This window comes from Polypterus senegalus, chromosome 9, assembly GCF_016835505.1.
Source record: "Polypterus senegalus isolate Bchr_013 chromosome 9, ASM1683550v1, whole genome shotgun sequence".
Taxonomy (NCBI): domain Eukaryota; kingdom Metazoa; phylum Chordata; class Cladistia; order Polypteriformes; family Polypteridae; genus Polypterus; species Polypterus senegalus.
Genome location: NC_053162.1, coordinates 137,223,809 through 137,242,352, shown reverse-complemented (window position 1 = coordinate 137,242,352; position 18,544 = coordinate 137,223,809). Strand labels below are relative to the sequence as shown.

Here is an 18,544-nt window from a genome sequence, read left to right as displayed (position 1 = left end):
CTTTTTACATAATTGTAAATAACTAATAAAAGCATTTATGCAGGACCTAAACTAAAGTGTAACCCTAATGTTTACATTAACATGAATTCAACCTTCAAAAACTTGAAATGAGTCCTATAATATGTGCAAATTTTAACTGAAGTACTTTTTCTTTTATTAATCAATGTTTTTTTTTTTTTTATAATACAGCGAGACAGGTGTAATCGACCTTCCTCAGATTGTTCCCGATACCATCACCGAGTGGCAGGCTGATGCCTTTTGCACTTCTCCTGAAGGATTTGGTTTGGCACATCCCATTGGACTGACAGCTTTCCAACCTTTCTTTGTAGAGCTGACTTTACCCTACTCAGTGGTCCGCGGTGAAGCATTCCAGCTAAAAGCCTCTGTTTTTAATTATCTGTCCCAGTGTATTGTGGTAAGTGTCAGTGCAATTTTCAGTGAATTTTAATCAACATTAATGAAAAAATGCAATGTAATATTCTCTCGTTTGAAATATGGCATTTATAAAAGAAATTTTAAATTAGAAAATTACAGGTATTGATGTACAGCTTATGCAATTTGTATGTAAAAGACAATTAGTAATGAATGAAACCATCATAAATGGTAAAGTATTCAATGTTAAAGGTTTTCTTTTTTTAATGTATTTTATTGGAAATACCATTTATACAGCTAGAATAATAAAATCAATTTTTCTTTAAGTGCCCTGTCCTGTGACCCACAACTAATGTAATGGTTGCTAAAGCCACAACTATTCCCACTCATATGGATTTTTTTACATATTCCATCATGAAACAATCAAATAGTGTTAGATCTGGATTTCAAGTAACCACTCCCGTATTGTTCACCTAAAGTTACAAATGTTGGTATCCTAATGTTCACTAGCTTGCACACACACATATATACATACATACACATAGTAGGTAGCAGTGATATTTACTATAGGAAAAATGTTCATGCTTTTCCCCACATTTCATGTAAAGCACATTGCTTTTTAGCATGTACTGAGCTAAATTAGTTTTAAATGGTGTCGTTCAATTATAAACCTCTGTTACTAATGGTCAAGGTGAGAAACCTCAAGGTCAATATAGTCCATCAGAATCTCCTTTAACTACATGTTACCTGAAGCTCTATTCAAAACTATCAACAGGGGGGCTTATAAGCCCTTCCTCAATGGGCCATTTCTAAGCTCTTTTCAGAGATCACCATTTTTAAATGGATAGCTCACCTGTAGTGAGTCAAGAAAATGGTAGATCATACAGCATCAGGCCGCTCTCTGCTTAGATGGAAGTTTTGAAGTAATGTAGTTTTTTCAGGCAAATATTTATACCTTGTGACATGTTGCATGTAGATTTGCACTTGCAGGTAAGAATTCGACTGTGCTCTGTACACGTGACAATAACAAGCCTTTAAACCTGTAACCAGACTCTAAAGGTGTATTGTATATTAAAATTGTGTGATTTTACTATTTGAATTATTGTGCACTTAAGGTTATCATACTAGTAATCTTTTCTGTGCTTTAATGATATTATTCAGTTTGACTTATCTAGACAGTTTTTTGGATCCTTCGACTCTAAGACTGTCAGTTATAAATGCTGTTTGTCTGTCTTTATTGTTCTGGATCACATTGAAAATTAACTGATATTTTTGCTTTGCTGTTTGTCCATATTGGTAAAGTATTATGACATTATAGTAAACACGAGAAGATATTATGCATAATTTGATAGAGGTAACATTCTAATATTGTGATTAGTGGAGGTATCTTTTAAATCAGCTACATGACAGTTTATTGCAGAGAATTGTGTTAACATGCAGTGAAAGGCAGGTTATCATACTAATTTTTTATACTCAAACAATTGGCATTTCTGATAAACAGTCAAAATGAATTTCTTAACTGTTGTACTGTAGGTTAAGGTGAGTCCAGCTGAATCTTCACAGTACAACTTAGAGCCATGTGAGGGGTGTGAATACAAAAGCTGTGTGTGTGCTGATGAAAGCAAAGTATTCCGCTGGACCTTTACAGCTAAAGCACTGGGTAAGTAAAGCACTCAAGGTTCTGACATTGAGAAAAAATAGTTTTATAACACATTTGATGTATTTAGCATTAGGGAGACAGGCAAGTATAGCTAGACATCTAGAAACCTCACAAGTTGGTTAACTTTCTCCATTATTATGTAAATAGAAGGGTTTGATAGTAACCCCCAAAAACAGACACAAATCACTCACACATGAGGTTCAGGGTAGAGTCTTGCATTTTAGCTGAAGCAGTTTGTAAATTTCAGCTTTAAACTTGCAACAATGATATCTGATAGGCTTCACTGCACTTTTTTGCTTTTCAGGTGAAGTGAATGTAACTGTCCGCGCGGAGGCTCTAAACACAGAAGAGTTATGTGGAAATGAAGTAGTCGCTTTTCCTGACCATGGACGTGCTGACACTGTCATCCGGAAACTTCTTGTAGAGGTGAGAAGAGAAGCCGTAAAATACAGTCTTCACTTGATAAAAAATCTTTTTCAGATAGACATTTATTTTACAAGTTTAGTCAAGTGCACAACCCAGTGCCTCCAGCACCGATTCCCTAAAGTCCAGGCCTCACAGTCCAGTGCCTGCCTTCTGGCCGCCTCCACTCCTCTCTCACCAGACTCCTGTCTACTTCCACTCGACTCTTAACTCCGAATGAAGGGAGGCGGCCCCTTTTATAGCAGCCCGGATGGACTCCAGCTGCTCCCCGACACTCCTCTGCGGACACTCCCCTGTGGTGGCGGAAGTGCCGGCTATGCACCTGGAAGCACTCCGGGTTTCCCCAGTCTTCTTCCCCCCAGCACTTCCTGGTGTGGTGGAAGTACTGAGGTTCAGAGCTCTTCAGGCACCAGGGGGCCCCCTGTGCAACCAGGGCGGTTGCCCCCTCATGGTCTGGAGGAGGTGTAAGCCCTCCTCCGGTCCTTCTTGGCATCCCGACTGGGTACCACCCCCAGCCATCCGCCACAGCAGGTTAAAGAATGACATGACCTGTTGTGGTGTGTCTTATCTATAATTGTAAGGATTTGTTTGCTTTATTTTTTTTAGGCTGAGGGAGTTCAGAAAACAACTGCAATCAATGCTCTGTTGTGTCCTAAAGGTAAGGTTCTTAGTTATATAATTCTTTGATTATTATCCAATTGTGCAAATGCAAGTTCTGGACAGGAATCTAACCTGGAAGCATCAAAAAAATTATAAATGATGAATGACATAGTGTATACTATATACATAGTATATAGTGTATAGTATATAAATTTTACTAAAATATTTTGAGTGTGTTGCTGTATGCCACTCAGTCCAAACAGAAAGGGCGAAGATTTGAAAAGGCTTTTAGTTCATATTTTATTATTAGATTAGATATTCTTTATTTACCCCAAAAGAAAATGTATTTATATATTTCTTTATTATTTCATATCATTTTTAATTTAATCTAAACTTCCTTAATCCATAAACCTCATTGTAATATTTTGAGCACTATATACTACAAGCCAGTAATTTTATTGTATGACAAATAAAGATCTATCTATCTATCTATCTATCTATCTATCTATCTATCTATCTATCTATCTATCTATCTATCAGAGTCATACTCTGTGGACAGAAATCTCTTTAAACAGAGCAGTTTTTCTTTTGCTATAAATTGTTGGTTCCCTGACATTCACTAGATGATTTAAATGGAATGTGAGTTGTGGAGTGAGGAGATTCTTTATAAAATCTTTTTGTTATTTTCCAGATAAGCACACTGAGTCTAACACTTTTTCTTTGGAGCTTCCAGAAGTGTTTGTAGAAGGATCAGCCAAAGCATCTGTGTCAGTCCTAGGTAAAACACCAACAATATAGAAAATGTTAACCTATCCTTTGTAAGCAAAATTTTGTGAAAACGTGAAAAATAAAACAGGTTAATTGTTAGGTGATGCTGGGTTCTGAACCTGATGCTTCACTGATTTTCAAGAAGTACTTTATCAAAGGTTTACACCAGGAGCCTCATGTATAAACGGTGCGTACGCACAAAAATGTTGCGTAAGAACATTTCCACATTCAAATCGCGATGTATAAAACCTAAACTTGGCGTAAAGCCACGCACATTTCCATGGTACCTCATATCCTGTCGTACGCAAGTTCTGTGCGCTGGCGGCACCCAGCGTCAAAGCAATGCTACTGTTCCTGTGTGGTTACCCTTTCTTTTTCAGATCCACATCCCTGACGCGGCTTTATAAATACACTGAAATTAACCACATATTGTTTATTAGTTTAAGGCATCTGATTGTAATTAACCTGTAACAATATAATGGTCTACAGAATGGTCAAACTATTCTAAATACAATAGCTGCTTTAGTGTTTTTACTCTCACTACACCTTCTTCTTCTTCTTTCAGCTGCTCCTGTTAGAGGTTGCCACCTCGGATCATCTTTTTCCATATTACGCTCACTGCACCATTCAGAGTATTTATATCACTGTATCTGAGTGTGAATCACAGCAGTAGCTGATCGGAAAGAGAATTATCGGTATACAGCATCAAGCACACGCTGCCTCAGCTATTCATTATTTGAACTGGTCTCATCAGACCAATGCTTCAGAGCCTTTCCTGTTTGGACCTCACGGTTCACAAACAGTTTCATCCCAAGAGCTATACACTCACTCAATCAGTCCATCAAGTGCTCCTTGTAGAACTCTTTGTATTTAAGTACAATTAACTCACTGTAAACGTGCAATATAGTTATAATATTGCACAACCTGAACCACTTTATAAAGCGCGAATTTACATATGATTACAATATCATTTTTAAGATCAAATGCAACAAAATATGTTTATTATATTATACAGATAAAACTTTAACTTCATTTAAATAATCTATATTGTTAATAATTAAAAATGTGAGGCCGCAGAGCTAGTGAGCAGCTGGCGCTCTGTTTACAGATTATTCCTGCCTCGTGCTGTATTCCTACTGGGACTGGCGCGACACTGGAAGGATAGATGGATAGAATAAATGTTTTGAAGAATCGACGTTCTAAGCTTACAGATGGCTTAACGTCCATTACAGAGCTGATTGTTTTTGAGGAAGAAAAGGAAGGACAGGAATTGGAGATTAGTATGACTGAAAAAGACAGTACTTCTGTAATAAAGTATTTCATCGAAGGTCGCGCACGGCGCAGCAGACATCTTCTGTTGAGACATGAACAATCACTGCGCAACTGTGTTCCCATGTTTAATAATATGCTTTAACTCCTATCATCATGAAAATGATATCAGGTATGCTTCTCAGTATTTTAATTATTTAGAGAGTTATAATTTCACAAATGTAATGGATTCTGTGTCCTGACAGATGAAGAGAAAGCCCGTTTAAGAATCACGTTTGATTCACACACATAGAGCACTTAGAAGATCAAATACAAAGCAAAGCATTAAACGTGCTACTTTATTCATGATGGGATTTGAGAAATTAGTAAATTAATTTTAAGATAAAGTTTAAGATGTTCTACTTTAATAACAAAATAAACTACATGATTAAAGTGGAAATTTTGAGATTAAAGTTGACATTTCGTGCTTTTTTCATATTATGTGCTTTTTTATTCTCTGTACCTTAATAAGCTTTCATATGACACTCAGACGGTGGGCTACGACTCGCCTTTTCACGGCAACTTTGATATTTGACAACTTCAGTGCCAATATTTGGCACTGTGCGACTTTGTGAACTTGAGCTTTCGAGTTTCTCCGACACTCTATGTCATTCGATCAACTTCCCTTTGTTGTTTATACCACTGTTTAAACCAACAAATAGTACGTTTTTCCTTGCCTCCTCTTGGTATTCGCTGAAATTATTATACTTTCCCCCATGCTTTTGCCATTGCCTTTTCACAGAACGCTGAGCTTAAGGGCTATTTATATTGATTTGCATATTCAAAGAGGTGTAATTCTGGGAGGAGACGGGACAGGACAGCAGGCACGTGCACGAGCGTTAATTTTCACGCTGATCGCTGTAGCGGAAGAAGTGGGAGAACGCACAGATTTATGAATGTGGATTTTTCTTTGCGTAAGCACATTTTGGCTTTTGTGCTTACGTCATGTTATAGTGCGAATTCTATGCACGGCGTTATGCATGAGGCCCCAGGTGTTTTAAATAAAGACCATTATTGTTGAATAAAAATGCAAGTTTTTAGAATATTTCTGATTTTTACTTTGAAAAAAGTTTTTTTGTAATTGATCATGCCTTCATCATTTCATTCCTCTTAGAAAAAATAAGTATAATTGATGGACAAATGTGACAACCTGTTAATAAAGCATCTGCAAAGGAGATAGATAGAACAAACGAATGAACAAACAAACTTAACTTGTTCTCATGGAGAACTTTGGCTTTTTATAAAAGCTCTTTTAATAAATATATAAATAGATGAATAAATAAATATGCTAAATAAGTTCAGAAACAAAAAGAAAAAGTGAGAAATATGAATGTATACCAAGAATTCATTAATTATTTGTTGTACCGTTCCATTTGAAATCCTGATATGTTTACTGTCGTATTCTCTTGATTTTTTATTGTCCTCAAAGTAAAATCGCTTAAAATATGCTTGAACGTGTTTCATCCTTTTTCAGTTAAGACAGTGTCTGCAAATTGACATATTAGCATACCTAAAAAATAATTTCATACTTTATTAGTAGTTCACAATGTAATTAAACAGTGCTCTTAAAAATGACAATTGGACATTTGGTGGTTTCCTTAACTTGCACTTTCAGATGTGCTGATATTAAATTTGAACATTCAACTGAGTGCCACAGTGATGCAGTGCATAACATGAATGTATAAGATCCTAGCTTCAAGTCCAAGACAGTTGCTGCTTGTGAAAAGTTTGCATGTTTTCCCAGTAGTTGCCTATTTTTTTTCACCAGTGTTTCCAATTTCGCCTGTATCCCAAAGAAATCCATGTTAGGTCAACTGAGCAATATAAACTGACCCTTTGATGTTGTGTCTGACCGTATCCAGTGATAGATTACTGCACTGCTCAAGACTGCTTTTAGCACTGTGGAAGTAATTTCTTATTCACCACTCTCTTCTGATATATTTGGATTGGAAAAGGCATAAATTCATATAGCCTAGTTTATAATTATAAACACTTTCTGTTTCAGCGTATCTCAAGGTTGGCATAATGTCACATTGGTTAAAAGTAATAGCTCATGGATCCAGGTACCAAGATACTATTCCTGGCTTGCAGACTATATGAATTTTGCATTTTTGTTTTGTTTTATTTTTTTTTTCTTTGAGTTTACTCTATATTAAGAACTTTTAACTTTATTGTTTTAACAACTAGGAGTAATAGAAAAGTAAAATATATGGCATACCTGTTTCTAAAGCTTTTCAGCATGACATCCTCCAACATCCCAAAGACTTGTATGTTACTCTTAAGGGTATCAAAGACATGAGTAAGTGGGATGTGGATGAGTGAGAGTACCCTTTTGGGAGTGTAATTTTGTCCACTGTTTTCATACTCTGTATTAATAAATGAGATATCCTGTATTTTAGTAATCCTGATGGAACTTCCCAAAATATAGCGAACCATATAAGGAGAACTAAGAGGAGTAAAAGACCTTAAATAAAAAGAGAAGTCCTATAAAGAGCGACTTGTAACACTCTAGATTAGATGCTTTCTATTATGGATCTATTATTCACATACTGTTATGCAACAAGAAATTAACAAATGTTCAATGAAAATTGCAAAGCAACAATAAAGTGCTTATTGATCTCTGTAGATCATTGCATAATTGTGAATAAGACTTATGAATCTTGAATTAGGTTTTAAAAGACTATTTTACGCTATCATATTCACAAGTAATTTTACCAGTATGTCACAAGTTATAAAAATGCCACCAATATGGTGTAACAACTTTGCAAATACTTTAACATTACAGTAACAGTATGTAGCTAATTCCATAATTAAAAATGAATATTACAAAGCCACTGAAGACTAAATCAACATTAGTACCTCAATATGTCCTGTTGCATTTTTGAGTGGAGTATCCAGCTCAGTCATTAGCGAATGTGGAAGTGTGGCTGAGAGTGAAAGAATATAAGCTGCAAAGCCAAACCAGGGGACCCTTGTTATCATCATTTAAAACCCTAAGAAACATACCATGTGCCACCACAGCATCTAAACCTACTGGATGTACAACACCATCAGTACAGTAAATTGTATAGAAGAAGTTTCCAAGTTGAAGGGGCTGATTATTGTGCTAGGGATGGATTTGAAGTAAAGTAATGCTGAAGTGAAGAAACTGAACCTGGTTATGTAGGGTTTGGAGGTGTATTTAAATAACTTTGAGGTAAAGCTGAAAAAAGCTTAGGGAAAATGAAGTATAAAATGAAAGTTTTTCTTCTTTGGTCTGCTCCCATTAGGGGTTGCCACAGTGGATCATCTTTCTCCATATCTTTCTGTCCTCTTACACTCACCACCGGCATGTCCTCTCTCACCGCATCCATAAACTTTTCTCTTAGGCCTTCCTCTTTTCCTTTTGCCTGGCAGCTCTGTCCTTAACATCCTTCTCCCAATATACTCAGCATCTCTCCTCTGCGCATGTCCAATCTTGCCTCTTTGACTTTGTCTCCCAACCGTCCAACTTGAGCTGACCCTCTACTGTACTCATTTCTAATCCTGTCCATCCTTGTCACAACCAGTGAAAATCTTAGCATCTTTAACTCTGCCACCTCCAGCTCTGTCCCTGGTTTCTGGTCAGTGCCACCATCTCCAACCCATAAAACATAGCTGGTCTCACTATTGTCGTGTAGATCTTCCCTTTTAGTCTTTCAGATACCTGTCTGTCACAAACTACTCCTGACACTCTTCTCCACCCATTACACCCTGCATGCAGTGTCATCCACCTTCACCAACTCTATTCCTTGCATGCTCACCATTTCACTGACCTCCCACTCATTTACACACATGTATTCCTCATTATTCCTACTGACCGTCATTCCTCTCCTCTCTAGAGCATATCTCCATCTCTCCAGGGTCTTCTCAACCTGCTCCCTACTATCGCTACAGATCACAATGTCATCAGCAAACATCAATGTCCAGGGGACTCCTGTCTAATCTCGTCTGTCAACCTGTCCATCACCATTTCAAATAAGAAAGGGCTCAGAGCCGATCCTTGATGAAATCCCACCTCTACCTTGAATGCATCTGTCACTCCTACCACAGAACTCACCACGGTCACACTTCCCTCGTACACATCCTGTACAACTCTTACGTACTTCTCTGCCATTCCCAACTTCCTCATAAAATACCACAGCTCCTCTCGAGGCACCCTGTCATATGCTTTCTTCAGGTCCACAAGGACACAATGTAACTCCTTCTGGCCTTCTCTATACTTCTCCATCAACATCCTCAGAGCAAACATCGCATCTATAGTGCTCTTTTTTGGCATGAAACCATCCTGCTGCTCACTATTCAACACCTCACTTCTTAACCTAGCTTCCACTACTCTTTACCATAACTTCATGCTGTGGCTCATCAATTTTACCCCCCTGTAGTTACTACAGTTCTGCACATCCCCCTTATTCTTAAATATCGGCACCAGTACACTTCTTCCCCACTCCTCAGGCATCCTCTCACTCCAAGATTACATTAAACAATCTGGTTAAAACTCCACTGCCATCTCTCCTAAACACCTCCATGCTTCCACAGGTATGTCATCTGGACCAATAGCCTTTCCATTTTTCATCCTCTCCATAGCTGTCCTTACTTCGTCTTTGCTAATGCATTAAACTTCTTGATTTACTATCTCCACATCATCTAACCTTCTCCCTCTCTCGTTCTCTTCATTTATCAGCCTCTCAAAGTACTCTTTGTATCTGCTCAAAACACTCTCCTCGCTTGTGAGTTTATTTCCATCTTTATCTATTATCACCCCAATCTGTTGCACATCTTTCCCAGCTCACCCCCTCTGTCTAGCCAATCAATACAGCTGCTTTTCTTCCTCCTTTTATTCAACTTATCATACACCTTTTCTTTAGCCTTCTCCACCTCTCTCTTCAGATTGTGCCTTATCTCCTTGTCCTCTTGTCTGCTTTCTGAATCTGTCTGACTATCCCACTTCTTCGCCATCCTCTTCCTCTGTATACTCTCATGTACTTCCCTATTCCACCACCAGGTTTTCTTTTCTTACTTCCTCTGTGCAGATGTCATGCCAAGCACCCTTCTTGCTGTCACCCTTACTAAACCTGCTGTAGTTGCCCAACTGCCTGGTAACTCTTCACTGCCACCCAGTGTCTGTCTCACCTCCTCCCTAAACTCAGCCTTGCAGTTTTCCTTTTTCAACTTCCACCATTTGATTCTTGGTAATGCCCTCACTCTCTCCCTCTTCTTGATCTCCAATGTCATCCTACAGACCGCCATCCTATGCTACTTAACTACACTTTCTCCTGCCACCACTTTGCAGTCTTCAGTCTCCTTCAGATTGACTCTTCTGCAAATTCTGCAATTTACCTGTGTGCATCTTCGTCCACTCTTGTATGTCAGCCTATGTTCCTCCCTCTTCTTAAAATATGTATTCACCACAGCCATGTCCATCCTTTCAGAAAAGTCCACTATCATTTGACCTTCTTCATTCCTTTTCTTGACATCATACCTACCCATCTCCTCCTCATCTCCTCTGTTCCCTTCACCAACATATCCATTGAAATCCGCTTCATTCATCACTTTCTGTCCCATGGGTACACTGTTCATCACTTCATCCAACTCACTCCAAAAATCTTCTTTCTCATCCATCGCACACCCAACTTGCAGGGCATACGCACTAACAACATTCATCATCACACCTCCAATTTCCAGCTTCATAATCATTACTCTGCCTCACACTCTTTTCACCTCCAAAACACTCGACATACTGTTCCTTCAGAATATCCACAACTCCATTTCTCCTCCTATCCATACCATGATAGAACAATTTGAATCTACCTCTGACCCACCTGGCCTTACACCCCTTCCATTTAATCTCTTGTACGCACAATGTACCAACCTTCTTTCTCTCATCATATCTGGTAACTCTCTCCCCTTACCAGTCATACTCCTAACATTCAAAGTTCCTACCCTCAGTTCCACTCTCTTTACTTTCCTCTTCTCCTCCTGCCTCTGGATACGCCTCCCTCCTCTTCTTCTTCTTCAGCCAACAGTAGCCTAATTTCAACCAGCACCCTGTTGGTTAACATTATTTGTGTTGTCCGCATACAATACTTTACACCGGATGCCCTTCCTGACGTAACCCTCCCCATTTATCTGGTCTTGAGACCGGTATGAAGAAACGAACTGGTTTGTGCATCTCCTGTGGCTGGGTTAAGTATAAAATAGAGAAATGATTGAGCAAAATAGAGAATAACATTAAAATATTTGAACCTCATCTTGAGAATGTGAAGCTTATGCTCATGACTTGAAGAATCTAAGATCTTTGAAACTTTTGAATGTGATACAAATTGGGATTAGATTGGGGTAAAGTAATACCCTATTCTTGGGGACATATCATACTTCCTTCGTACATGTGATTACTGACATGTGACATATGACACTGACATGTGGTTACATGGACTGGTGGCCATTTAAATTAAGTGCAAACCATATGTTCTGTAATCACTGTAATCGTCTATGCTTTTCAAAACAGAAAATTGTAATTAGCTTCCAAAATCTAACTTCTCAAGCAATGATTGTTTTACTTTAGGCATTGTCAAATTTATTTTAATTATAAACTTCTTCATTTTTCAAATAATTTGATTGCTTTTTTAAGATTTTTGTGTATCAACCATGGTTCTTTCCTGACTGTTCTATCTGTTTATCTAGTTTATTCTCCGGTAAAAAAATATAAAAATTGATCCACATTTCACTAAATGATTAAAGCAGTCACAACACTACTGTCATTACATCTGCAGAAAGCTCTGTATTTTACACGTTAAACCTATTTTAGGTCAGGAATCAAACAGACCATCATATTAAGGTGGACATATAACTTCACATGATATTGTCAGTATTCTGTTTTTATTTACCATCTATATAAATTCCCAACTGGCTTGTGTTGCTTAATATTTCACGTGCAAGTGCTAAATGAAAAATAATGAGAAAATAAAATGAAAGCAAAATTAATCAATTTTCTTTACTTCTGTCCTTTGACTTCTGTCCCTTTGTGTAGGAGATGTGATAGGACGAGCCATGCAGAATCTGGACAAACTTCTAGCTATGCCTTTTGGGTGTGGAGAACAGAATATGCTGCTTTTTGCTCCTAACATTTACATCCTGCGCTATCTGGAAGCAACAGGACAGATGACAGAACAAATCAAAGCCAAAGCGATCCGATTCATGGAGAGTGGTGAGAGACTGGGGGGTAGCAAAGAAAAAAATTAAGTGTTCAAAGCTGAGCAGGACAACATAAGTATAAGTATACATAATTTTACATATAGCATGATGTACTTACTGTACATGAATTACCAGGATATTCACTTAGCATTCAGTTTCATTAAGACTTTAAAGTGTTAAGACTTTAGCTTTTGTGTCTTAAAAATGCTCTATGCAGTCTTAAAAGAAATTTGCGGTTTACATTTTGTGGTTTATAGCAGATCTAAAAATATACACAATTTTAACCTTAATGCTGACAGTGAAGTAATGACAATCCAGTTTGTTTATGTTAATGTTAGGATGACATAAACAATGCTACATTTTTGTCACATTTATTTATTTTTATAATTTTTTTGATCATGTCAGTTTATAGCAAATTTGTATGTTTATTTGTCTGTGGGCACTGCCACTTTGTGTGTTTTCTTACATTTAAGATCTTGGGGTTGCAAAAATCCTATGCCCATGATGCACAAGACATCATAGGGGATGTTTTATAAAAGATGACCATACTCTATTAAATAGAGAACACTTGTGAAACTGTGAGGCAGCAGCACAAATACTTTGTCATTTTCTATTTAGTATAAAATGTTTTTCTATTTTTGAATAAGTATTCAATGCATATAAGATGTTCTCTGGTTGCAGATGAATTCCGCTCCTAAGGATGGCTTTAGTGTCATTTGTATTTATATGGTACTTTATAATGTCCATTAATAGGAAATTGTCAAAAATGCATGATGCTTAATTATGTATTTTGTAAAAATGCTTCATCAAAATGACAGTGACACAAGATGCCGTAGCTTAAATAACAACTTGTTTAAAAGTTTGAACAATGAGTATGTTGACCTTATGCTTAAATGTCATACAGATTTGGACAATGTTGTGGCACCTCATGAAGCTGGAAAAGACACAGTGAAGGCAGGAAAACCCACCACTAACTGATGATTGCAAAGCACTGCTGAAGAATTGCTCAGCATGTCGCAGTACCCCAATGGCTTATACATCCTTAAACAGAACAGCTAGAATGCATACTTTAGATGCCAGAAAGCAGCAGGCCCTACCACTCAGTTAAATATTGACAGAACTTATTGAAGTGCTACTGCTCAGAGTGTATTATGTTCACAAGTTACATTCTGTGACGGGTGCAAGCAAAGCATACAAAATGATTGAAAATCATGACACTGTACTATGTCTCCACTTTAGTGATGGCTAACGGGTATTCATCTGCATCATAACTATTTGACTTTGTAAGAATCACTATCTGAAAATCAAGTAGAAATTTTCTGTTTTTTGTGCTCATTTGTATCTGCAAAATGTGTTGTAAGTTGAGACCACCATAAACCAAAACCTGCCTATATACTGTACCTCAGTCTGCATTTTTGACTGACCTATTTAATGATGGCATCAGGTATCAATGCTTCTGGGAAGAGGGTTGATGTTTTCTCAATTTTTAATTATAGCATGATCTTCCAAATATGGGTGATCTGCATAGAATAACAAATAAAACTATACTATACAGTAGATTCAGGAAGTATTCCATCAATTTTGACCAGTTGCCCTGTTTCTGCTGTTGAGCAGCACCCCCATAGCATGATGCTGCCACTGCTTTAATGTTAATAGGCCGGTGATTAGCAATATTGGGTTTTGCCAGACTTCATGCTTAGAGTTCTACCCAGATAGTTCAGTTTTAGTCTAATCAGATGAAAGAAGTTTTCCTCTCATGCTTTCAGAGTCCTTTAAACACTGTCATAAGACTTTATCTCAAGAGAGGCTTCCATCTAGCCACTCTGCCATAAATGCCTAATTGATGGCGTTCTGTTGAGATGGCCGTCCTTGAGACAGGTTCTCTGATCTCAGCAGAGGACTTCTGAAGCTCAGCTATGGTGACCATTGGTTCTTGCTCACCTCCCTGACCAAGACCTTTGTTGCCCAGTTACTCAGTTTAGCTAAATAACCAACTGTAGAAAGAATTCTGTTGGTTCCAAACTACTTCCATTTCACAATTATTGATTGCACTATAATGCTGGGAACACTCAAAGCTTTACAAATGGTTTTATACCTTTGCTGTGACCCTTATCCATTTTTTTTTTCTCCATTCTGCATGAAAATATGAGATAAAAAATTTTCCTCAGGCCATCCAATGGTGGACCTATAGTTTGGAGCCCTGAAACTATTATGTGGGCCCCTTCACAACCAATAACAAGGTCTGGGTAACTACTGTTATCTTCTTCAACAAGGTTACCCCACAACAAACCACAACCACTACATCTCAGATTTTGATTAAAATTGTAGTTCTGAATTACACTGTAGTATTAATGTTATTTTTTTTTTAATTCCTTCTCATACAATAGACACCCAAACTTTCAAGCAAAGTAGACTAAAGTCTCCTCTGGAGCACCTCTCAGATTAGGGGCCCTGAAGCTTAAGCTTCATTAGATTCATAGTAGATCCGTCTCTGAGGCTATCACTGCAATCTACAGAGGGTAAGCAATGTATGAAAAAAATATGATTTATTGTTGGGTAGAATATTCCTTTAACTGCTGTATTTGATTTGTGTTCTTACTGTCTGCCACTTGAAATATTATTTTAATTTGTAATACTTTTTGACTCATTTCTATATACTGAATAATATATTTTTTAGCTTTTTATAAAGATTCATTTACATTCTAGGGTACCAGAGGGAGCTAAACTATAAACATACGGATGGATCTTACAGTGCATTTGGCAATTCGGATGAGTCAGGCAACACCTGGTGAGTCTGTCCTAGCATACTGAGCACAGTTACAATTAACATGCAATGTTTTATACTATGAATTTAACTATATTAAGGAGGCCATTTTGAAAGGGGGTGTGACAGTGGCACAGAGGTTTGCAATGCTGCGTCATAGACTCAGAGCTATGGATTAAAATTTCAACCCTGGAACTTTTTGGGATTGTATGTTCAGTTTTTTTTTCTTCATACTCCTGTTTTCTTAGACATTTCAAAGATGTGTGCTAGTGTAACCTATTACGGTTTAAATTGTTGCAATCACATTACAGTTGATGACTAGAATTTTGCTATGCATTTGCCATTGTCTTACACATATGGGACTAATCAGATAATATGTAAATGTCTTCAAGGGCAGGCATTTTATCTCATATAACATCCGAGAAGGCAAATGTGCTTAGCTGATTCCCACTGCATATACTCATTGTATTCACAAATACACTTGAATTTTACAACATTACATAATTGTTTTACTTCAGGATTGTTATTAAGGTTGTCTTTATTCAGAACTGAAGACTTTAAGATTTAATTTGAAAGATAAGATTTCACTTTTACAGCATATTGAAAAATATGCTGAAGAGATCAGAGAGAATTGAATTCCAATATAAAACCAACGGAGCTAAGAGACCGCAATGTTTATCTAGGAACATTTAGTATTAATTGTTAGTTGTGTTAATATTTTCATTCGTTGTGATTCACAGTTTTCTGATCAAAGAGCTCATAAGCAATTAGATTTACAGAGGCAAAAGTCTTCTGTATTCAACCAAATGAAATTGCTGTCAGTATCATGTGTATTAAAATGTAGTTCTGTAACCCAACATGCATTTCTTTATTGCTGCTTCAAAAACAGGTAAAGTAACTAAATCTTCACCTCAACACTGAGCAATGTGACGTGTCATTGAATGTAACTGGCAGCAACAATAACCGCAGCCGCAGGTAAGCAGCTTGATCTGCCCTGGCCATTTATGTGAGCAGTAGAAGTCACTGTTTGCAATTCACATTGTTCTAAGTATGCCTTAATGCCATGTCACCTCATAGTGTACAGCTGCCGAAAAGGGAAGGTGAATGATCACTCAGGTTTTGTAAAAGTGATGCAGGCCTCAAAATATCATTAGCTAGACCATGACTTCACTATATCTGACCCTCAGAAACTGGCCTCACACCAGGCACCCTGGCACAAAATTCAAAAGTAAGGCTGCATTTCTCAATGGCCCAAAAATGAAGCTCAGGCTTTTAAAGTTCAAAAACCTAAATTCATCAGAAATGCCTTTCAAGGAAGAGGGTTAATGAACCTCTGGCTTGAAAGTACAAAAACAAAACAGTTTCTTATATTTAGAAAATGTATTAACAAATCAAAAATGAAGTACAAAATATCAAGGCAGTGGGAAAAAGGGGAAAAAGAAAACAAAAATGTTATGCCTGAAAAGGCAGCCCAGGTAAACCAGTCCAACATATGGTACAAATGTCAGAAAAAAACGAAAATCTGAACATTACAAATGATGATCTGCACTTCACCGTCAATGAAGATTTGTAAATAAATTCCAATATGTGTTGAGTATCCCCGTACTCCTTTGCAAGATACACAGTGTGTATATTTCTCAAATTGGAAGAAATATGTCAAATATAATGAAATGCAAAGTCTTAACTAGAAACTGGTAAACAAAACAAAATAATTTTAAAATGGTAGTGACGATGTCCTCTGCTCGATGATGAGAAATTTTGATATTTCCAACAGCCATCTTCCTTTCCTTTATTTTATCACTTAATTGCTTCTATTTCTTTTGTGGCACTGTGCTCCAGATACCCATGACTTGCAGGTCTCTCATGAAATGGACTGCAGTGGGCCTGTAGCAATTCTAGCCTGGGGGCAAAGCACTTTGCTAACACAATGCGTGGCACACGGCGACAGTCCCTATCTGTGAACACAGTCTTTCAACTGCAATTCTGGCAATGATTAGTGGTTGACTATGGTGTATGCCACTGTTGGAAGACCTGCTGGACAGTATGCTTTGACATACCAACAAAGTCTGCAATTCTCTGTACGCTATGCCCTTTGGTACGGCCGATTGTAATAATCCTTTTTTGTAAATCATTCATGTCTTTCGTGCAACCCATAATTTTTATGGATAGAATGAAGCACAAGTGGAACACTACAATTTCTCATCACTCTACAAACTCCATAACACACAACACAGCTACAGTATTTGTAGGACAGTATTCATACTAAGGGTGCCCTCTGTCTCACCTCTTACATATTTATATTGTGGAATATGGCCGGCAGCTTATCCCGGCCAATACCCCCAAGCCGCCAGATGGAGCCCTTCCTGCAACATGGAGGTGCCCGAATTCCAGCAGGGCATTATGGACTTTGGAGTTTTAATTCACAGCCTTGCTAGATACTGTGGGGGCCGCCAGAGGATGCTGCAGGGAGGCTCAAGGACTTGTATTTTCCGTATAGCCCGGAAGTACATCCCAGTGTCGGGGACAAAAGAAATGACGCACTTCGGGGTTGAAGAAAAGAAGGAGTTTTCACCCAGGTCAAAGAGTTTAAAAGGACTGTGGGAGATCCCAGCAGTGAGCCGAGTTGGGAGGAAGGAGGACTGAGCTGCTGGGAGGTGTGGAGGATTGATTATTGTTGTATCTATTATTATTGTATTACTGAGATTAGTGGAGGTGGAGGTGCTTTGTGCACAATTGAAAATATTAAAGTCATTATTTCTGACTTTTATCTGGTGTCTGGCATCTGGTCTGAGGGTTCAAGGGGACGACAGCGCCCCCTATCTGTCACAATATATAAATTTATATGAAAGGCATATATTTACAGTATATAACTATCAGGCAATCTAAAAATTAAGACAAAGTTGTTTATACAAGCTTCCAGAACAAACCTTATTAGCCACAAAAGGTTTGCATTGTTATTAACTGAGACAATTAGAAATTTAGGAAAACACAAGATGAAGAATTTGCTAATGCTTTAGATTTTTCATCAGCATAATTTCTGTCTATCAAGATATAGTGTGCTTTTAAAGTTTGTTTATTCTCTTCACTAATTTTCCTTCAAATATTTATAGATCACTACCACTAAAGACTCAAATTAGCTTGAGTTAATTGTGTAACAATAAGTTTACTTAAATGCTTTGGTTATAATTAATAACCTGTATTAATACAAACATTTACAATTTTAGTTTTGTTACAAACTTGCCACATATTCAACTTAGAATAGAATAGTAATCGATGAAGTAATCAAAGACTACTCATTTGTCTATGAGTATATGTAAATGTCTACTTATTGTATAGTTAGATGTCTATGCATTTACTGTAAATGCCAATTTATATTAAACCTTTGGTGTACAAGAACCTTCCCTGCACATATAACTAAAAGTATACAAAGGCCATGA

The 18,544-nt window shown here is 37.4% G+C and overlaps 1 protein-coding gene across 1 annotated transcript in view; it reads left to right on the top strand.

Annotated features, from left to right (window-relative positions):
- Positions 1–18,544, top strand: part of LOC120535852 (alpha-2-macroglobulin-like protein 1) — a 117,030-nt gene that overhangs the window by 72,754 nt on the left and 25,732 nt on the right. The window contains exons 19-25 of the mRNA XM_039763967.1: positions 190–415; positions 1,906–2,032; positions 2,337–2,458; positions 3,062–3,113; positions 3,747–3,833; positions 12,180–12,356; positions 15,050–15,131. Of these exons, the coding sequence (XP_039619901.1) occupies positions 190–415; positions 1,906–2,032; positions 2,337–2,458; positions 3,062–3,113; positions 3,747–3,833; positions 12,180–12,356; positions 15,050–15,131 (873 nt within the window). The remainder of the gene's footprint in view (positions 1–189; positions 416–1,905; positions 2,033–2,336; positions 2,459–3,061; positions 3,114–3,746; positions 3,834–12,179; positions 12,357–15,049; positions 15,132–18,544) is intronic.